General features: G+C 39.3%; 1 protein-coding gene across 7 annotated transcripts in view; it reads right to left on the bottom strand.

Moving 5' to 3' along the window:
- The window catches only part of SEMA6D (semaphorin 6D), a 368,460-nt gene that overhangs the window by 75,094 nt on the left and 269,852 nt on the right, over nt 1-23,514 (bottom strand). For all 7 annotated transcript variants that reach the window (XM_044077577.1, XM_044077576.1, XM_044077574.1 and 4 more), the window contains 2 exons: nt 16,825-16,965; nt 143-220 (listed from right to left, as the gene is read on the bottom strand). In XM_044077577.1, coding sequence (XP_043933512.1) covers nt 143-220; nt 16,825-16,965 — 219 coding nt within the window. The remainder of the gene's footprint in view (nt 1-142; nt 221-16,824; nt 16,966-23,514) is intronic.

Here is a 23,514-nt window from a genome sequence, read left to right as displayed (position 1 = left end):
GTTTTGGGCCATTATTATACCTTACTGAAAAAAATTGTCATCATTTAATATAAAGTGCATGCACAGAAATTTTCACTTGTGACACTTTGAAATATCATATTTAAGGATGTGTCACAGTCAAATACTAAAAGAGAATACTTACAACACTCCAGGCTTTACCCTTCCACAGACACCCTGATCCAACCATCCGCAGTATGGGTCTCGCGAAGCAATGCAAGATCTGTTCAAAGTGAAAGAAACAAAATTCAACAGCTTTAATTAAATGATACATACTGTTTCAAGTTAAAGGAGCAGAAACACTAAAGCTACACAACTCATTTGTTTTATCTTTCTGGTGTTCAATGTGCTTTAAAAAATAAAAATGTATTTAATCTTGCAGTTTAGCAAACATCAGAGGCTACAGATGTCATTCGCTAGAGTACATGAAAACAACCACTGATGACAACAATCACCCAGTTTAATCTAACAAATATGCACATGTATAAGATGAGACAAACAACTGGATGAGGACCCAACAGGCAAAAAAGGAACACAAAAATTCTGAATTGATGCTAAGAGCTGCTGCAAGTCCACCCCCATTCCAATATGTAGTGATAATGGAGTTGATTATAATGCAGAGAAAATGCCTGAGGAGTGCGACTTACAGCATGAAGAGAAAAGGGCAAAAACATATAATTTGCTAAACTTTCTTGCCGAATTTGTGGATACTTCCTGCATTCATAAGCTTTATTACACTGACAGCAAAGAAGGCCTCCAAGTATGTTTGAGCCCTTTACTGTATTAGGTCCCTTCGTATGTGAATTTATGAGTTATAACAAATAAAAATAAAAAAAAATCAAGCCCAAACAATGCTTCTCCTCCAGTAATATTTCTCAAAGGAGCTCTATTTGGATAAGCACTTGCATCAATTGACTTCATTAGATGTAGTACAATCAACACGCATTAAGTCAGAAGGACCACCATCTTAGTAGTATGTGCTAACCTGAGCTCTGCCCCTGCTTCCAACACTAAACCTACACCTTATCTCATACTCGGACTCACAAACACATTTCAATACACACACTTCCAAAACTACATCTATCTCCTTACCTAACCCCAGCCGTAATCCTAAAATGCACACACACTTACGCAAACAGATAACATCTCTCTCCATACCTAACCTCCAACTCTTAATACACACACTAACACACAAAATACACATCTACCTCCATACCTAAACCCAACAGTAATGCTAAAATACACACACACACACACACACACACACACACACACACACACACACACACACACACACACACACACACACACACACACACACACACACACACACACACACACACAAACAAATAACATCTATCCTCTTACCTAATCCCATCCCTAACCCTAACACCCAGACACCCATACAAACACACTGAACCCCTTGTAACCCCCCTTACATGTCTCAACAAAACATACCTTCAAGATGTCCAACATTCGACTATATAAATGTTCAACAATATGTACCACCACTTGCATTGTGGATCAGAGGCTGGATTCAATGAGATTACCATAAAGTGTGTACTGTGTGTACATTTAGTGTAACCTTTCTGAGTGGACAGACAGCAAAAGCATTGTTGTAGGGCTGTTCTTGAATTCAGAAAGTGTACACATACTATACACTTTGTGGTAACCTTTATAAATCCAGGGGAAACACACACACACAAACACAAAAACACCCACATACTTTTTAAAAATGCATTTGCCCCCCCCCCAAAAAAAAAGGCAGTGGGAGCATTTGCTTCTTTCCAACAATTCTGCTCAATTTCTGGGTCTAGGATTCTGGTTTAGCCCCACTCAGACACTGGGGGTCTTCAGACTCCTCATATTTCCATATGCCTGCCTATATTTTAGTAATGATTTTTTTTTTTTTTTTTGTAAATCTGTCCCAAATGTTAACATTTTTTACAAAATTTTAAATAAAATAATTTGCTTTTAGGCTATGATATAGTTACAGTGTGATACTTCTTAAGAGTGCAAAACATGCAATTCTTCAAATATGTTTTTAGTACTACTGTATGGTTATTTGCTATGACTAATACCTCTTCGACAAACTGGATACAACTATAAAAATTACTGAAATTAGAACAAAGTAGTCCGGTGCCACAATAAAACTCTTATTAAAACACTGCAAATTACACTTTCGCTAAAAATAGCTTTTTAGGCAAACAGCAAAAACAAATTATTTCTTTATATACTTATTTAGAACAATCATGTGACTATACATTATTCAAGGCTTAAATATACATTTATTTAATTCTGTTACTTAAATCCTTAGAATAGGTTTAATTGTGAAAGTCTTTTGTGTGTGTGTAGATTATATATATATATATATATATATATAATGTATGTATATATATATAGGCAGAATTAATAAAAAAGTAAAAGAACGTATAGGTGACCATCTGTCAGAAAGTTGGCGGCAGATGGAAACTAATGCATTATATAACCATAGTAGAATGACAGCTGTTAAACATAGTTTCAGATTTGTTATCTTACAAATCAGCCCTAAAAAATTGGGAGGGGGTGACATTAGGAATGACAAAGAGAAGGAAGAGAATGGATGGATTGTTAGATTCAGAGCACAGACACATCCAGGCTTGAATGAGACATTCACAATTAAACTTATTCTAAAGGACTGAAGAAACAGAATTAAATACATGTCTCTCTAAGCCCTTAATTAATGGAAGGTCACATGAGTATTCTAAGTAAGAATATAAAGAAATCATTTGTTTTTGCTGTTGTTTGTCTGAAGAAGCTATTTTTAGTGAAAGTGTAATTTGCTGGGTTTTATTAAAGTCTTTTAGTACTGTTTTTTATGGCACTGGACTATGTTCCAGTTATTTATTACGACTAATATTGTAATCGGAACAGTACACAAGTTAGTGTCCATTTGTTACTGGTTAGCCCAAGGATCTTTTCAGCCTAAGAGATAAAACAGTGAGTAAAAACTCATTAAAAATGACAACATAAATCAAGAGAATGACAAGAGTATATTGTTTTACAGAGTTAGAGGAAAACAAATTTAAGTACAAAAGGAGCAATTTAGGCATAATTACTAAGACTTACAGGAGTGGTTGACTAATTAAGAAATTAAATATAAATAGGTTACAATTAAACACAAAGTAAGGGTAAAGAGATATTGGGAATATTTTTGACAATGAGGGCTCAGAGTTTCATACCTGAGGTTCAGATTTATGGAGGAAAATGTGAAAACAGGTCTCAAAAAGGTGGCTGTGCTAGGATGACAGGCACTTAATGGGTGGTTACAAAACGAGAGAGTTAATTTATGAACAACTGGAAGATAGAAATGAGAAAGAGCAGTTTACAGATGGCTATATTTAAAAGGAAGGTGGACCTCTGTGCGACTGGTAGGGTGTTTTCAGAGTTGAGGAGAAGACATATTTAGCAATTGGCTGCCTAAATAAAATGACAAATTACTTTTTGACATTTTGAAGTAAAACAGAATACTGTGAATTTCCAAGGGAGGTAAGCGGTAGAGCATAATCTATTTTGGGAACATTCACATTTTAACAACTGTTGAAGAAGTTTTTAGGTTAAGAATGTTGGTTAGTTATTAGACAAATTTGCATTTACTGAAGGCATTTGCAGTGGTAAAATTAACATGAGGGTAAAGGAAGTTCCATTATGGTTTATCAGACTACTCCCTAAGCTGCTACAACAGCATAAATACAACAGGTTGTATTTTCATCTGGGTGAACATTTTAATTTTAAATCTGTTTTTGCTGGTGCTGGGGCCCCTTGCACTCCCATGTCAGGGATAAGCTCCTTATTTTCCCAAAACATATATATTCCAACATCATGGTTGCACAACCATGGGTAAAACAGAATATTAAAAAAGTGAATCATTGCTAGGACTATCATAAAAATATTACTGGCAAGGACTTCTATAACAAACACTTCTCACAGAGTTGTAAATTGTCTACATGTGAGAGATGTTATAACATCAGCAGGTAAATCATTAGCAGGGGATCAAGGAGGATGTATAAATAATGTGCCAACTGACTGGATGGTAGACTGTCCTTCAACTGGAGGGACTGACTGGCCTTGGAGGTCTGAGATCATGAAGCAGAAGACTAAGACAGTTACTGACGAGTGGTGAAGATTAGATAATTATCAACCTAAAGTCCTTTGCATTTCTTTTTCAGACTCCTGAATCCTAACCTGCCTCTGCTCATGTTCCTCTCAGATTATTTTTCCCGGGATATACCACTATACATTTATTGGGGTTGAACCTGAGAACCAACATTTCTAAAAAATCTACAGCATGTCCAGGTTCCTCCTACATACCTTATATAAAATAACATTTTATATCTATATTGTCCCTTCGATGACAACTATGAACCTTTCTTGTCCCCTTCAAGTTACTGTACTTATCCTCCTGGCTTCTCTTCTTCTGCAGTGATGTTATGCTTTGTGTACCTACCCAAACTGCTTCCTTCTTCTCCTTTAATATTTTAATCAACTTCTGTTATTTTTACTTACTGCTGCATGCCTTATCCAGTGTCCTTTCTTTAATTTCTTGGCACTTGTTATACAGCCAGTTCCTATCCTTTTGCAATTTCCTTTTAACCAGCCTGCCATTAGTAGCATCTTCCTCCAACTTCCATATTTTCCATCCACTCCAAATGCACAACAGTATGTAACAATCCATTTTAAGGATCAACATTTTGATTAAGTAGAGACAGTCATGTCATATATGTATTTACATTCAATGTAAGTGGTACTAAACTCCACAAAAGGTGAATTAAATTTCTCCATATCTTGTCATGTTAAAAATCATTAGTGACAGCCAAGACCATAAGATACATAGGTTCATAGGTGTGTACTAGACTAATGGCCTGAGGCCTTTACAAGCCTAGCCATAGGATTACCCTGGCATAGTGCCACCTGACCTTAGTTCCCTGTGCCTCTGTCGAGTAGAGCCACTGGAGTTATCCCTGGGGTGAACTTTCTGTTTCCCATCCACTCATCAAAATTTCTCTTGAAGAGGTTCAGCGAGGTGCTTTGCTTGACATGTATGGTGAAGTCTGTATCATAGCATGGGCAGTCTCTGGGTTATGAACCTGTCCCTCCAACATGTTCTGTTAATTGTGGTAATGAGGTTGAGGTCTCTGGAGCATGTGGTGTGGAGGGATTGGGATTTCTTTAGATGTAGCATTTCTAACAGAGCTGGGTCAGACATGGCTTTGTAAGTCAAGCAGAGATCGCCTCTAAGTAGATGATATGAGACAGAGAATAGCTGGAGTTTTTTGAGTCTGTCTATATAGGACAAGTGTTTAAGGCCTAGGATCCTCTTTGTGAGGTACTTTTGCGGTGTCTAGTGAGGTACATGCCAAATGGGGCATTGTACTCAATGATTGGCCTAATGAGGGAACAGTAGAGGGAGACAATGACCTCTTTCTTCCTGGATGCAAAACCATTAGTAATGAGATGTTCCATATAGAACGACTTTCTGACCACAGTGGCAATGTGGTGATCAAAAGAGAGGTTGCTGTCAACCTGTGTTCCCAGATTTCTTATAATGCCTTCTGTGTTCAGTGGACTACCATCAATGTGGTAATTCATGGGAACTGGGTTTTTGCCAAAGGGGATGATAACGCATTTTTTGGCATTGAGCTTAAGGCGATGGTTTTGACACCAGTTGTTGGTCACAGTGAAGCTATTCTGTAGGATGTCAACATCACTTGGGTAGTTAATAATAGCTCCCAACTTGCAATCGTCTGCAAAATTTGTCAGCCAGAGTCCCTTCATGTTGGCCTAGACTTAAGAGATGTAGATACCAAACAGGAGAGGACCCAGGAATGAACCCTGTGGGACTCCACTCATGACTAATCAGCAGTCTGACTTGGAGTCAGCTACTTTCACACTGTGGGTTCTATCTGTGAGCCAGTTTGCAACCCACCTAGTGATCTAAGGGTTGATGCTAAGCTTAGTGAGATTTTCTATGATTCCTGAGTGGGGAATGGTATCAAAAGCCTTGGCCAGATGAAGGTAGGCTGTATGAACCACCTTGCCTTCATCCACAGCTCTGGTGACTGACTCAAAGAAGTCAATCGAGTTCAGCAGGCAGGATCTACCCTTCACAAAACCAAACTGTGTGGGATCCAGAGTTTGGAGATTTCCTATATCCATGTTTTTTAGGTCCATGATGATGCGTTCCATAGCTTTGCATATCAGACTCATCAGGCTAATGGGGCGATAATTCCCAGGGTCTGTAGTCACTCCTCCTTTGTGGAGAGGGATGACTGTAGCAGTGCGCCGTTCAGCAGGGACAAAGCCTGAGGTGAGGCTGTGATTGCACAGGGCACACAGGTGAGGTGCAAGTTCACTCTGTAGTTCATGTAGAACACAACCAGGGATATTGTCAGGTTACATAGAAGCTGTATTCTTGGCCTTGGACAGTGCTGTTTTAACCTGTGCAGCAGTAATGCTGGGTGCCTGGCAATCTACTGGTGGTGTGATTGGTCCTTTGGGGGGGTGAGAGGGGTAAAGTTGGCACTGAATCTGTTAGCCAGTATACTGGCAATATCTGTTGGCTCGGTATAGGAGGTACCATTGTGCAGCAGCTCAGAGCAAATCTGGGTATTGCCATGGAGATTCTTTACATAACTATAGAAGGCCTTGTGGTTGTCTTTACTATCTGCTGCAATTTTGTTTTTATATATATTTGTTTCTCTTCATAGATGTATATGGTATAGGTATGTGTGTGTGTATGTGTGTATATATATATATATATATATATATATATATATATATATATTATATATATTATAGTTATATAAACACAACATCTCACACACACACACACACACACACACACACACACACACACACACACACACACACACACACACACACACACACACACACACACACACATTCCTTCACTGAAAAAATAGCTATAAAAAAAGTCTACATGCGGAATTAAAAGAACGGAACATACTTCTAAAGAAGCTGGTGGACCACATTTGTGCCAAGGTTTCCATACTGGCATGAAGCAGATATTAAAAAAGTAAAAGAGCTTGTAGGCACAGCAACACTATTTTACCTGTATTTATAGGCAAACTAAGTAGATATAATTCTGTTTGTTTCTGACGTACGACTTGTGTAATATAATGCAAAAAAAAAAAAAATGTAACACTTCTTCACTGTTAATTTGAGAAGTACACGTTTTGATGCGTTGTAATAAGTATTTCTCTTTTCAGGTAAATACATAATCCAACTTTACTTTGATTAAATTACTAGCATCATCAAACCATGAACTCTCAGAAGTTCACTGTTTCACAACTGAAACAAATATGCAAGATATCTAGCAAAATAACAGAAAAGTGACATGGGTGTTTCTTCATAAATTTATCCTTTTTTGAGAAAACTTTCAAAAATAAGAATCGAAATCACCATTTTATTGCTAAATAGCTTCAACTCCTGATCTGTTTACCACCACTCCAGCTGCACTGCACCTGCAAAGCCATAAATTTAATTACATGATATCTATCTGCTGTAAGCATATCAGTTCACAGTGTGTTACTCATAGTTTGTTTTTTTATTGTATGAACATGTTCAGAACTCCTCTCACCCAGATTCCAAAATGACTTGTACTTCAGGCACGACACTGCACCCAAGTCTCTTAAAATGGGAGCAGCTCAGTACAATGTCTTGCCATGAGCATTGAGTCTTTATGGAATGCAGGATTTGTCTCAACTTGCACCAATTTTACACACGTAAAAGACAATCTATGCATGCAGATAAATAAAACTAGGAAACTATATTATACAGGCCATATAACTGTAACCTCTGCACTTTCCAACAGTAATAGTAATAGTGTTGAAAAGTAAATAAATTAATCACTTGTAAGCATAACACTTTTTTCAGGTATCCTACAGGATGGAAAAGATATGATACAGGGTACACATTACTAGAATTTTTTTGAACTTCTTTTCCTAAGTGCCTTTTTGCAACTTTCTCCTGCTGGCATTGAAGCTTCAAGTTAGCTCTTCACTCATACCTTCCTCCAGGAACCGCTGCATCATATCCACCCCGCATAATGTTAGAAGCTTCTCGATGACTCACGTGTGGGATAGGTAGGTGCAAGTGAAAAGCTCATCCTGGCTGATTACCAAAATGCTCGCAGCCATGAAGGGTAACTTGTCCTCTCTCTCTTACCATACATGTAGGGTTGCTCTCATCACAACAGACTGGCAGTTTGGCTTCATCTGCTTTCTCACATTGGAGCCATCAGAATTTAAGAACAGACCCGAGTCTTTTTCAGGACAGAGAAAGTACAGTTGTGTACACTTATCATAAATGTAGATATTCGACTGTATTCACTGTTGCAGTCATCATACTTGAGTTATCTGTGCAGTAATGGATACCAGTGCTGGCATGGCCAGTCTGGGGCAATCAGGATTGCACTTGGTCGCTCCTGTCTTATCTTGAGTAATACTCTTGTAAGAAGAGGCAGGGGGGAAATGCATAGATCGAGAGGTTTATCCATTGGAAGGATAAGGCATCCACTTTCCAGGCCCTGCTGTGAGGTGTCCTGGTGCAGAATTTGCTGAGCTGGTGATTGTAGGTGAAGGCAAATAAGTCCACCATTGGGGTCCCCCATTTCTGGGTTAGAAGACTGAAGGTGTTGGGGTTTAATTGCCACTCGTGTGGGTCTAGAAGAATTCTGTGTAAGTCGTCTGCCAGAGAGTTTTGTTTGCCTGGCAGGAAGTGAGCTTGCAGATGAATATGCATGGCCAAAGCCATGTTCCACAAGGTCATAGCTAGTCTGCAGAGTGGGTAAGAGTGGGTTCCCCCTTCTTGTTGATGTACCACATCCTGTGGTGTTGTCGTTTTTTTATTAGCAGGGTTCCTGGTGAGAGTAGGGATCTGAAAACTGTCAGAGTGTGCTGAACACCTAGTATCTCTTTTTGGTTGATGTGCAGATGAATTTGGCTTGGGCTCCAGTGGCCCTGAATGCACCTGTCATTCAGATGTGCCCCCCAGGCATAGTCTGATGCATCTGTGGTTAGGGTCTGGCCAGCTTGGGGTTGTGTAAAGGGAAGTCCCTTGTTGTTGTTGCATGCTGCTGCCCACCAAAGAAACTCTGTCCTTAGACAACGTCTGATAGGTATAATGGTTTCCAGGTCCTAAGAATGATGGCACCAAAGGCATTTTAAGTACCATTGATGTTTCCTCATAAGCAGTCTGGCATATGGAATTAGTAGAATGCAAGAGGCCATGAACCCTAGAACCTGCAAGATTTTCCTTGTGGATAGCTGGGTTCTGGTGTCCAATTGGGCGAAGTAGGCTGTTAGACAGGCTTGTTTTTCTGGACTAAGGAATGCCATCTGGGATGCTGTGTCCAAGCTTGCTCCCAGGAATACAATCTTTTGACTGGGGATTAGTTTTGATTATTTTTCGTTGATAGTGTACCCCAGGGACGATAAAGGTCCTTTACAAATGTCAGGTGCTGCAACAGCTTTTCCTGACTGTCTGCCTGAATCAGGCAATCATCCAAGTAAGGGTATATTTAACTTTACTCTGTCTGCAATAGGCAATGGCTGGAGCCAGGCATTTTGTGAAGACTCTGGGAGCAGTGGATAAGCCAAAGGGAAGTGCAGAGAACTGATAATGCATAGATCCTGCCCTGAAACATAGATATTTCCCTGATAGGGATGTGCAGATAGGCTTACTTTAGGTCTAGGGTGGCTAAACAGGCATCTTTGGACAGCATGGGGAGTAGCTGCTGAAGGGTGAGCATTTTGAATTTTGGTACCACCAGGAAGGTGTTTAGAATGGAAAGATCTAAGATTGGGCACCATGTGCCCTCTTTTATGGGTACCCGGAAAAGTCTGGAATAAAACCCTTGACCTATCTGTTCTGCAGGGACAGGCTGAATTGCCTTTATGGAGAGCAGGGATTGAACTTGGTTTTGTGCCTCTGCCCACTGGTTTGGAGGAAAGTCTGGGAACCCTTTTGGGGTTGGCAGCATGTGGAAATAAAAGTTGTACCCCTGGGATACTATGTTGAGGACCCATCGGTCTTTGGTGATGGAGGTCCAGTTTTTTGCATGGTGGGCAAGTTTTCCTCATAGGGGCATGAGCAATTGGGCAGAGATGAGGAGTGGTGTTGAGAAGCCATTGTGAATTCTTTCTGTAAGGGGGTGGCTTAGCACTCCCTGTTTTAGAAGTGGAGGTACTCCATTGCTTAGATCTCTGCATACCCTGAGACTGTAATCCAGAGGGTCTGTTTCCCCTGGGTCAAGTTTGAGATGGTCTTGAGGGGGTTGAAAAGGACCAATGTTTCGAGGGGCAATGCCTACTGAATCTTGGAGGCTGCACTTGCAAAACATTTTTGACTATCTGCATAGACTTAGCCTTTTCTTCCATCTTTTTTAGTACCTCTTCTGCTTTGGTGCCAAACAGATTGTCCTTGTTCAAAGAAGCATCCAGTAATTTTGATTTTACATGGTCTGGCAGGGTCTGATCCTTAAGTCAAGCATGCCTTCTAAATACAGAACCTGTGACTGCTGCCCTGTAAGATGCTTCTAGGGTGTCCAACCCACATTGCAAGGTATGCTTGCCAACTTGGCTTGCAGAATGCATAAGCTCTTGTAATTCTTTATTTTCTGCACAGTTTGGAAATGTAGATCATTTTTGCTTAATAATTTCCATAGTATGTTGCTGGCATTTCAGAATGTGAAACTGGCATTTCAATGCCCTAAAAGCAAGAGTTGCAGAGGTGTATACATTTTTACCCCATCTGTCTAAAGCTTGGGAATCCCTGTCCGAAGGGGTGGGATTCTTAGCTGTAGCTGCTTTTATGCCTTTAGGCCCTTGGAAGATGACCTCTGGGTCAGCAGTAGGATTTCTGAAAATAAATTTGTGAGAGTCAGGGACTCTGTAGTACGTATCTGGTTTCCTTGGAGCAGGGGTAAAGTATCAGGAGTTAGACTGGATTCAATAAAGACATCATCCATAACAGGAGGGATAGCTAAGGGTCTATGCTGTGGCAAATCTAGAAATTTCCTGAGTCTCCTTTTGGACTGAGGATAATCCTAGCATTCCCAGTGGAAATGCTCTCTAAAAAGTATGTAGAGTTTCACCAAACGAAAAATCCTCTGGAGGGGAAGCAGAAAGAATGGATTCCTCTGCATCTGAATCCTCATAAGCAGATAAACGCATGTCTTTATATTCAGAAACCTCAGAGTCGTCAGACTCTTGGTCAGTTAAAGCTGCTGGGGACAGTCTCTTTTTCTCTTAGCAGGGGAAGGCTGGCTTCCCTTAATCAGCATGATCATGTCTTCTGCCATTTTAAGCATTTGAGATTGTGGCAAAGAAGCAGGTGCTTGAGTTTGGGTGGTCATTTTTTTAGGCGTAGATCATACTCTTGGCCTTAGAAACTCAGTAGTTTTAGACAGAACTGAAGACGCGAAAGAAGTCATCGGTTTGTGTCGAGTATCGGTAATGTGAAGAAATTCCTCAGAAGCCGGTGCCAGCACAGCGGCTCCGGACTCATCCAAGGTAGAGACATCCGCAGGTTCCAAAGTCAAAGAAGAGTCTTGCATCATACCGGACTCCGAACGGGTCTCGGTAGCGGCCTGCAAATCCATCAACGCAGGCTTCAGGGGCTGTGAAAGCGCCTCACTGAGTACTGGCAAACTGGTGACTAGCTTAACAGAAGTGTCATCGGCAGTTTTGGACCCGTGCGGTCTGTCTCTGTCTTTATCCTTCGTTTTTTCAGAAGATTGGTAGACGGATGGCTTACCAAAGCCATTTCAGAATACGGAGATCGAGAGCAAAAGTATTTAGGTACAATAAGGGCCCAACAACAAATAGTTTGGGTGTTGGACAGAGCACAAAACCGACAGCAAGGTACCTCATGTTATGGGCCTAAACAGGTGACACAGTAAGAATGGAAATCTCGGTGTGGTATTTGCTTTCCACAAGTGAGACAATTGTTAACTTCTTATGACATCAGTTAGAGCAAGAAAAAAGGATCCCCAATGGGGTACTTAGCGTTAGAAGACTTCAAGATGATTAAATTCAGAAACGAAAACTCAGGTAGTAGCAGACCGGCACTCATGCAAACTGCTTCTGCTTTGGGCTCCTCAGCAAGAAAGACTGATGTAATGGCATTGGCTGCCTGTTTTTATACTCCTAATGACCGGACGTCAGTCCTGAAGTGACAGCAACCGACGCAGAAATACCAAGTCTCTGGTATTCGGGCCGACTGAGGGCTACCTGCAGGCAGATAACCAAAGTGTGATGACTGCAACAGTGAAACACGAAGAAATCTACTTGATAGTATACCTCTTACCACAAGAAATCTGGACAAAGCCACAAATAATGGGGCTACAAAGGTCCAAAAAAGGAACACCTTTTAAATACTGCTCTTACAAACTTAGAAAGTTGATAGACTAACAGGTTTGCATTAGTATGAATTTTCTGAAGGATGTTAAGTCTGAAACTCAAATCTCTGCAAATAATTTCTGATTTCAGTCCTCAAAGATTTGTCAGTGATTTTCAAGAAAACCTCAAATTTTAAGAGGAACAGACCAAAAATATGACACAAAAATCTGGACATTCCGTGAAAATCTGGACAGTTGAGAGGTATGATGATAGCTCTAGTAATACAAGTTACATACACTGGTGAATGGAGCAACTTTCTGTTAAATCTAACCCTACCCACTGGTGGCTTGCACATGCTCTAAAGCACTCACACGACAACTACTCTGTCAAATGGGATGAGCACTGCAAGAATAATATAAATAAGGCAGTACCAGATGCTTCCTTCCACCTTCCTACCTCCATTATCAAGGCTGCCAATCATCCTCATGTCACCAGACTCACAGTCTGGGTTTTATTCCTACAGGTTGTACAAGTAGCACATCTTACCTGGATTTATGCAGTGCTCCAATATTTTAGAAGGGAGTGAAATATAAAAACACAGTGATCAAGCTAAAGAAACTAGGAATTAGTTGTAAAAATCACCTACACATGTAACGCAGCATCTGTACCTTACAGTTAATTAAAAAGATAATTACTGTAATGGATGTTTTATAGCATCTGCATCTTTTAGTTAAATGTAAAATATTAAGTACAAAAACTACCAGATCTACCTTGTCCCGGACACAGATGATACAATAAGTACACTGTAATGTTAATAACTAAACTACACTTCAGGAAAAAAAGTAAATACAATGTAAATTGTGAAATCCTACTGCACAACTTGTCTGGTAATCTTTTTTAGGATATTGTTAAAGACAAACTATGGGCAGGATTAAATTCATTGAAAAGCACACTATGTCAAATAAGACTGTTTCAGAAACTGGAGAGGCACAAATTAAATATTTAGGGGCTAAAACAAGTAGATTGTGAAGTTGAACTGAAACCTTTAGATTTGTAGACTGAACTGCCATCGTTAGGAGTAGCAACTCTTTGAGAGAGGCAAACAGAACTCGGAGGAGTTAAAATTGAGCTTCAGGCACTTCTCAATTTATCTTCTAGTAATGTGCAACTCTGAGTATATGTTATAAAGTCAGTAGAGGGAGGAAGGAGAGAGCAACATAAAATAAAAAAAATGAGATCCAGGTAATGGCGCAGTGGAACGGGAGCTTTCACTGGTGGGAGCTCATTAAAAATAAACAAGGGACAGATCCTGCATACTCTAGCTAGGTTATATAGCCTTTTAACACCGCACTTATTCAAAACTCATAAAGCAAGTGTCATACTTCATATTTTGTCTCTGTTTTGAAAGTTTTCTAACCTTGGAAAAATTAAATCTCATACTAGTTGATTCTTCCTAAAGGCAGAACCCAACCCCATTCTCAAGAAATACCAGTGATTCCCTAACCTCTAAAAGTTCAGAAAGAGAGAGAGAGAGAGAGACATGCATTTTATCAATCTAAGCAATGTAAAGCACTCTTGGGAGCTACAAGTTATGAACAATATTAAATGTCAGCATCCTGTTATGGACTGTATAACCATCTCATTATTTTTGAATTATTGCAGCAAAACTTGTTATAGAAGAAAATAATTGCTGTCAAGGGGCAATGTTCTCATATACCAACAGGAGGCATTTATGACTATATTTGCATAATATCTGTAAAACAACAAGGTCAATATAACTAAAGTTTATTCTGGGTCATGACTAAGGAAAATCCTGCATGAAGTTTTACATTCCATCAAATGTAACTGAAAGTTCTCAGTTGGGATGACATCAAAAAAGGAAATTATGCTGCCTGTACACTATAAGAACTTACTGCTAGCAGCGCACTGTCTACCGAGGGAACCCTAATAATAAGGTTAATACAGTGGAAAGCATCAGTGAAAAATCATGAGATTAAGAAAGACTCAAGCACTGGTGCCCAACAAGATAAGCCACTGTGACACCGAGTCTCCTAAAATACTGACATTAATGTCATTGTATTTCCTGTTCTTCATTTTTATTTTAAAACGTAATGATTTTGAAGGCTAAAGTACATAGGAGGAAAAGCTGCAGTTAAAAAAGTTATAAGTTTATTGTAAGTTGGACATTAGCATATAACATTTAACATACACTCAAAAGGATATATTTACATGTATATATATTTCTATACTTAGATTAAAGGAAACACCCAAAGATCGGCATTTATAAAGCTGGTCACAAAAACTGTTGACACCCTACTATGCATGCGCTGAGCAACAATCCCGACACATGCAAAAATGTAACTTAAAAAATAAAATAAACATTACTTTTGCAGGGGGGCAAGCCCCCACCCCCCACACTCCCCATGTGGGGTCTGTGCCCTCCACATCTCTTGGTATTTACATAGATTAACTCTACGATCACACAGTCTCAGGGAAGTGGCATAGTTCCTTAGCCTGAGAAATGTGCAGTCTGACACACCTGTCAGCTACCCGTGTAGTCGACCATAATTTGTTGGCTAAGCAGATGTCGACCAAGCAACTGATTCGACATACTTCAGTGAACCCGTACATCTATCTATCTATACAGACAGATAAATAGGTATCTATATCTATACCTACATCTATATCTATATTTATATCTATATCCATAGCTATGTCATGAAATATCTAAAGCTCAAAATATCTAAAAAAAATACACTGAAAACTCATAATATCAAATAATTCTATTTAAATAAAAATATTCTATATCATACACTCCAAATACAAAATTGAGATCAGGTGTCATCTTGGTAGTGGTACTTTTAGGGAAAGCGTTTTTACTAAAGTAGAGTGTAGGGTTAGAGGCAGGAGTAGGATATGGTTAGCACACATGAGAAAGCTGGGCAGAGGAGTTTAAATGAAGAGATGAAGTACAATTTCAAATGTCAGGCATGAGGGGAACAAGTGCTGATCTCAGCTTCTCCATGTCAACAATATCCAAGTACCTTTTGTGGGTCTCAGAGATTCTTTACACCTCACTAAAGGGCTCCCTTATGATATTCAACATCTGTTCAAAAGAAATATCCTTGGGGGGGAGCCCAGTAAAACTGTCTCGTCATCATCTGTATGACATAGAAAAGGTAAGGAAAGCTGTTTTTTAATCAAATTCAGAATATGAACAGTTGGCGATAAAGAATGCTTATTCTTTCAGCTAAGGAATTACTCTTGAGGAAAAAAATGGATATTTGAAGGTTACTTCTCTATGTGCTGTAATCAAGTAGGTAGAGGCTGTGGGAGTCACCTGTAACACAGGTGTATAGTCTTTGGATGTAACTACTTGAGAGGACAGTGTGGATAGGTTCTCTCTATTAGCCATAAATCTGTTCAGTCAAATGTTAAAAAAAAAGGTAAACTTTCAAGTTTCTTGTGCAGAAAAATAGTAAGAATATCCATGTAGAAAAGCAATTCAGGTAACATGCTTGTCATTGGTGCTGGAAGACCAAAAAGTGGTGGGTTTAATTCCCACTCCTAATAAATGGATTGCTGACACTGCCGTACAATGTTAGGGGGGTGCAGCACTCCAGAGTGTTATTCTTCGCATGAGGTCTTATCTGCTTGTATTGGTGGTAGCTGAAATAGATGTAAAAGATCCCACTGCACTTACTGAAAAGAGTAAAGAGTAGTATAAATCCCACCAAAGGTCTCCCCTGACAAGCGTCCACAAGCTTGTGGGAATAATCCAGTTAACAAAGGATGGATGTATGGATGGAAGAGAAAGAATACTTCTGAGAAACAGAATGAAATAGAAACAGAAAAAAGACAGCAAAGATGGCACAAGTAGTTCTCCCTGCTCTCCCTTTCAGTTAATCAGTGTGCCAAAATACTCAGTAGGAGAAACAGCTCTGGGAAAGTCCAAGGAAAGAAAAATGGATGTCCAAAGCATCTAATTCTCACAGCTAATGAAAGATACAGCAACACTGATCCTTACGATGGACATCTAAATACTGCCACTATGTTTGAAGAAGGTATATGATTATACAGAAATGTTTCCTAAATGTTAGCTGCAAACAGATCTATTTTAATTCTGATACATAACTACTGTACAAATATCTGCATATTTGCATCTATTTTACAATCTGTCGGTACAAACATCTTGCCATGCTTATGCAGTTATTAGCATTCATTATTAATGCATATTGTGGAGAAGCGCTCATTAAGCTTTCAATGAAAAATTGTAATATTCAGTAAGAAATTCCTGATTAACAAATGCAGATAAATAATTAAATTTTACAGGGTATACACACATATATTTTTTCTCCCTCTTGGCTTGTTGGAGGGCCCATATTGCATTTCAACTTTGAAGTGGTAAAACTCCTTGCAAACTCACCTTTTACATGTTCCATGACGCTCACAGCGACTTAATGAAAGTCGAATAACGCAGCTAGAAAAAGCTACAAAGACAGCATGGTGTTCTTTGTCCAGCTGTAATGCTCTGATTTTTCTGTCTTCATCTCCACCAACACTGCATCTGTCGCACAAAGAAAAGTCCATTTAGCTTTCTGTGCTGATATGTTAAAATGAATTAAGCACAATAACTAATGACTCTTGGGGTACATGACACTATGCACAGTAGGGGAAAAAACTCACCAAATAATGCTGTTAAAATAATATTTGGTGTCCAAAGATAAAGCAGATGATAATAGCTTACATAACTGCCAAAAACAGACTACATTTATATGAAAACAAATGTTGTGTCTTTCGGCTTTTCCAGGTTAGGGGTCGCCACAGCGGAACTCCGGTCCGCTAATGATTGGTAGTTGATTTTTACGTGCCGAGTTACCAGCCCTGACGCACAACCTTCAACAAAGGTACGCCCATTCACACATGTCTCCACACAGAAGACGCTCTAGCTGAGAATTGAACCGGACAGCGTCTTACTGTGAGGTGACAACGCTACCGCAGCACCACCACCGCGGGACTTATTTACATGAAAACAAATATGAATCAAAAAATAGTAGGCAATTATCTTACTTCCCCCTACAAAGTCTCCTAACCAAAAATATTAAGGAAGCAAAATTAATAAACATTTGCAAATACACAACTCTCAGAATTAAAATTATAAAAGATGTATAAAAGAAGTATGTAACACTATGTCTTCTAATATTAACAATGTCTGACAGACATTGCAAATGTTAAACTGTTTTCCACAGAAAGCTTCTTTAAGGCATGGTAAAAACTGTATTACTCTCACACAGATAAACACAAACTTAAAAAAAATGTAGTATTTACATTTAATATACAAGTCAACATTTATCAGTACTACAACTGCTGTGGTGGTGCTGCGGTAGCGTTGTCGCCTCACTGTAAGATGCTGTCTGGTTCGATTCTCAGCTAGAGTGTCTTCTGCGTGGAAACATGTGTGAATGGGCGTACCTTCATTGAAGGTTGTGCATCAGGGCTGGCAACTCGGCACGTAAAAACTAACTGTCAATCATTAGCGGACCGGAGTTCCGCTGTGGCGACCCCTAACCAGGAAAAGCAGAAACGACGCAAACTTTCTTACCAGAAATGACTGCTACATCTGAAACACAACATTGAGCTCTTTCACAGTCTAAAGACATGTTGAGTCATGCTCTGTTACCGTTTCCTCAGTGACTGCTCTTATGAAGCTTTGTACTCCAAACACCTACCACTCTTATCCATAAGAATGTTATTCAGATGCAATAAGTAACACTGTTGGTTTTAAACCTTTGCAAATAACCCTTAGGATATCAAGTGTTTTAGCTGCATGGCTTTCTGAATGTCCATGCCTTTTTTTTTTTTTTTTACATTTTAAGTCTTTATGGTTACATAAATGGGCTGGGAAATTTTCTGGTTATAGAGAAATATATGTATTATAGTTAGCTAAGAACATGCTGGAGGGATAGATTCCCTTCGCAAAGACTTCCCTTACTATGGAACAGGGTCCCGATCTACATAAGACAGAGCCCCTCACTATCACTCTTCAAGAGGAACCTTGATGAGTTTAACAGAAAGTTCACACTGGGGATCACACCAACAGCACTACTAGATAGGGGCCAAGGGTACTAGCTGCTAGTACAAGGGTCTAGGAAACTACTAAAAGGGCAGTGAATACCGCACAACGTGGCTGGGCTAATATATGCCTTTGGGCAGATAGCCCAGTACCAACCTATGAACCTATATATATATATATATATATATATGTGTGTGTGTGTGTGTGTGTGTGTGTGCATGGGCATACACACGCAATGTATTGGGTGCTATAAAAAGTAGTATGTATTTTGGTACATCATCAACAGTTTATCCACATTCTGGATTCATCATCAGTCCGACGAAATCCCCTAAACCAAATATTTATAGTATTTGCAGCAAAGTAAAATAAAACACTGCACACTGCTCCTGCAAAATTCAGGCATAAAACACTCACCCCAAGCATCCTAGCTCAATTAAAACACTCAAATCCGAATCTAAACATAGTTTGAATGAAAAAAGTAGACTATGAGCCACATCTCCCTTTCACTTCAATGTAAACAAAAAATCTTAGACTGTATATTTATAAAAACACTCAACACTTCAGGAAAGCAGGCTGTTTAAATCAACCTTTAAAAACTTTAATTAATAAAATGAAAAATCTTAAAGCAGAACACTAACTGCATAGGTAATGGCATTACTGTCAAAATGGACACACATCTCCGTGAAGTAGCTAGGGAGGACAAAGCAGGTAACCACCCTGGGCAGAAAGTGATAGGAAGCATGGTTTATGTCCACTGCATTAGCTGGTGTGTCATAGACTATAGAACCTGTTTGCTACAAATGTGGCAAGCAGCTAACTAAAAAAGTTTTTTTTAAACACTCCTCCAGTCCGAGGAGAGGAGTATTTTTTTTTGTTTTTGCTCATCAACTTAGAGTTGATGCGGGGATGCCAAGCACTAAAATAACAAACATATTCTGACGTAAACTTCACAACACTAGTTAAACATATTAGAAATTAAGTGGCACCATAAAAAAGTAAAATGTATCTCAGAACTAGAGCAGAAAACCACCCACAAGGCACTCAACTCAAAATCATTAAAACTATCTAAAGCCTACCTTATAGAAAACGTGTGCAATTATAATATAATACTAAAATCAGCAGGAAAGAAATAATTTACAGCTAAACAATAAAACAGAAAAACGTATCAATGGAACATGTCTGATATGTTTATCATATATCAAGTACTTACAGGCTATATATAACAATAATATGTGTGATTACAGATTTTTATTGGATATATAACATTCATATGATAAAACAATAACCATGGAGCTATGGGGGGATACTAAGTCAACCAGAATAACACCTTCATATAAATATGGTATTATATATTGTTCAAGTACCTAAAACATAAAAAAGTTAGCACTCTGGAGTTTTCTTAACTGAATTGATAACTACTTCATTGGAAATATGAAAATATTAAGTGTAATCCCACACCTAGCACCAGAACGCACCTGTTCAAAAGAAAAGCATCACTTTTTTGAGAGTGGACAGGATAAGAAATATGACTGGTAAAGAGGTTTGCTCTTAGGAATTGGCAGCATTCATTGAAAAGTACTGAGAGTGAAGGATTTTACACCTGCACTTTACTCTGTGTCTCTCTCCTTCTTTCTCTCTTTTAAGTAAAACAAAGCTTGTGAAGTGTATATACTGTACATAACATCCATACACTCTAACACTGTCGCTTATTCTCATGGTAGTCCCTGTCTTTCTCAGCACTGTGAACTGGACACTATTGCTAACTCTTATTTTCTGTTAACCAAAGCATCTATTTCACAAACATTGTTTGTTTAGACAGACTTCTTCTTCTTCTTCTTTCGGCTTTTCCTGGTTAGGGGTCGCCACAGCAGATCATCTGTCCGCTCATGACTGGCAGTGGAGTTTTACGGTGTCGAGTTGCCAGCCCGGTGCCCAACCTTCCACAGAAGGCACACACATGTGCACACACACCTAGGGACAATTTAGAGTGTCCAATCCACCTACTGCATGTCTTTGGGATGTGGGAGGAAACCAGAGCAGCCAGAGGAAACCCACATAGCCACAGGGAGGACATGCAGACTCCGCACAGAAGGCACCCCAGCATCGAACCGGAGAACCTCTTGCTGTGAGGTGGTGATGCTAACCACTGCACCACCGTGGCCGCCCATTTGTTTAGACAGACTAAGAACTTAGAAATTACACCTTCTTGTTTTCCTTCTCAGGATTCAAACTAATATCCCTTCACATCTCTTGTTTTTCAAATTTATTGTCTCATTAAATATCAAAGCAGTCTGAGTGTTATCTTCTCTGTGAAATGAACACAATGTAACATGCTAAACTTTGTTTTTTTTTTTAGTTTTAGTCCCTATTGTCTCTCTGTCTCTCACGCACACTCACAGTGTCTGTCTTTGAGGTATAGTCTGAGCTACACTTTTTTCCACACTAGCATTTTCTAAGTATTCTTTTTTAGTCAGTTAGAAGTGAAGGATGTACTTCCCTTTGTAGGCACAAGTGCATATTTAAGCACTGCATCTAATATCAGTAACGTAACTCCTGATGGAGGCTCATGCCAGCTCAAAAACCTGAATACTTGCAAGACATATGTTGGTCTAATAAAAGGTATTACAGCAAGTCTACGTTCTACTGTATTTGGATTTTAGTATAAAGGATACTTGTTCAATGCAGTGATGCCCACCAAGTCTACAAAGGATGACAAATCTGCTAATTTTAAACATCTGTCTCCAATTATCCAGTAGTTTCTAGACCCAGGGAATACAGTCTGAAATCACGTTCCAGTCTGAGAAAGAACATATTTCTGGAAACTGCACTCCTTGCTTCCAGCTTAAGAAGTCTTGTTAATGTTTTATAAAGCTGCTGGGGTGAAGTCAAGTCCCTTACCCCCTCCAAAGATCATTTACTGAAAGTGTGAAACAAGACCTAAAATATTTCATACCTGGGATCTGGCAATACACCTGGTTGCTTAATGTTAAACATACCCACTCCTCAAATTGTTTAATTTAAGTTTAGCTACTGGTTTTGTCCTTGATGAGTGGAGCACTGCACTGGTGATGCCCCTCCATAATGGTGGCCAAACAACTGACCAGGATACCAGGATGATTACAAACCTATTACCCTCATAGATTTATAGGTGTTTACTAGGCTAATAAACACAAGGGCCTTTTTAAGCCTAGCCATGCATCCCAAACCTCTGACAAGTTCTGGTACCCTTGATAAGTGTAAGCAGGACCTTGGGAGAGGAAGCATTTACAATCAGGGGCCTGTGAGACAAACCATTTACAAGTTGCCTGTGTCCATTAGAGACATAGGTGCCAAGCCAGGGATGAATTTCCTGTACCCCTTCCAATTGTCCAAATTACACTTGAATTGGATTAGGGAGGAACTCAGCTTCACATGGATGGGGAGCCTGTTACAGAGAAGGGGTAGTCTCTGGGTACATACCTGTCTCTCCAACAGGTCTTATTTATATCACAGGCAAGGTTTAAGTCTTTAGAATGGGTAAATCTGGTGCTGTCTGTTATAGCTATATCAGAGTGGGGTCTGACAATGCCTTGTATGCCCCTCAACAGCCTGTAGGAGACAGAATACAAAAGTCTCATTTGCAAAGCCATGGAATATCTTATAACTGACCTCATAAACTGTGATATCAAGAATGTTGCTATATTTGACCATCAGCAGTTTGGCATTGAGAAGGGTAGATCTTGTATTTAATCTCACAAATTCTTTGAAAAAAGTTATGGAGGTTGCAGATGGTGACCATGCAGTGCATGTGACCTGTCTTGACTTGGTCAAGGCCTTCAACACCATTCATAATGTTGACATCATACAAAAGCTAAATGCTTTAAAAATCAAGCCACATGTGGAAAGATGGACAGCAAACTGTCTGAAATCCAGAAGCCATGCAGTGTGACTTGCAGGTATCTCATCAGGAATTATAACCAGTGGTGTCCTTCAGGGACTTCTCCTTTTTGCTACTTACTTCTCAGATCTCCAAGCAGAGAGCTGAGACCTCTGGCTAACAATATTTGTAGACGACTGCAAACTGAATTTGTTTTTAAGTCACCCTTGACACCCAAACCCTCCAGAATGAACTCTCCATAGTAAACTCTAAAATGTGCTCAAACTAAATGTTAAAAAGTCTAGTCTCATCATGTCTGGTAGACATCCCACCCTCCCTTGTCATACTATATATACAACACATCAGTACAAAAAGAAAATGCAGTCAGGGAACATAGGTACTTGGGTAGATAACTACCTCCTGTTTAACTATGATGTGACAACAGTTGTCAGGAAACCATTTTATGTAGCCCAACTAGCTTCCAAAGGAATACCATTAAGGTCTAAAGAAGTAATCACCTTCTTATACTGTGCATTGATCAGGCCAATTATCGAGTGTATCTCATTAAACATATCAAAGAATTAGAAAGACCGCAAAGGTTCCTAACAAAAAGGATCAAAGGCTTAGAAAACCCTGAGCTACCAAGAGACAACGGAAGCACTAGCCCTAAATTCAGTGTCTTACAGACTATTGAAGGAAGATATCTGTCTCACTTACCATGTCTTTAGAGACCCCACTGTCCTGGGCCTCCTGTTTCTATGCAAGTCATATATCTCCACTAATACTAGAACCAGGAACCTAAATCTTTACCAACATATAAATAAAACACAGTGGAAGGAGAAGTTTATAGACTCTGGAATAAACTTCCCTTACATGTTAAGCAGTGAATCTCACCATCTTCCTTTAAACATAAAGTAGAGGACTGGATGAGTGTCCACACATTTACTCTGGGATTGACTGGAGAAAGAAGGTGTAGCCTAAGGCAAGATACTGACAAGGTGTCAATAGTCACATGCCTCAGTGGACCTGGAATATCAAAAGAAGAAAAAAACATGCCAAAGACACTAAAATATTAATTTAGCACTTCAGCCTTTATATAACAAGATTTCTTCAGAACAGAATACCACGTATTACATCGCCTTTAAAACCACAAGTGTCACATGACAACATTACGAACTTTTTTAAAG

This window comes from Protopterus annectens, chromosome 7.part0, assembly GCF_019279795.1.
Source record: "Protopterus annectens isolate FY-2018-M chromosome 7.part0, PAN1.0, whole genome shotgun sequence".
Classification (NCBI taxonomy): Eukaryota; Metazoa; Chordata; order Ceratodontiformes; family Protopteridae; genus Protopterus; species Protopterus annectens.
Note: the sequence above shows the minus strand (reverse complement) of the source record. Positions and strands in the feature narration are given on the sequence as shown.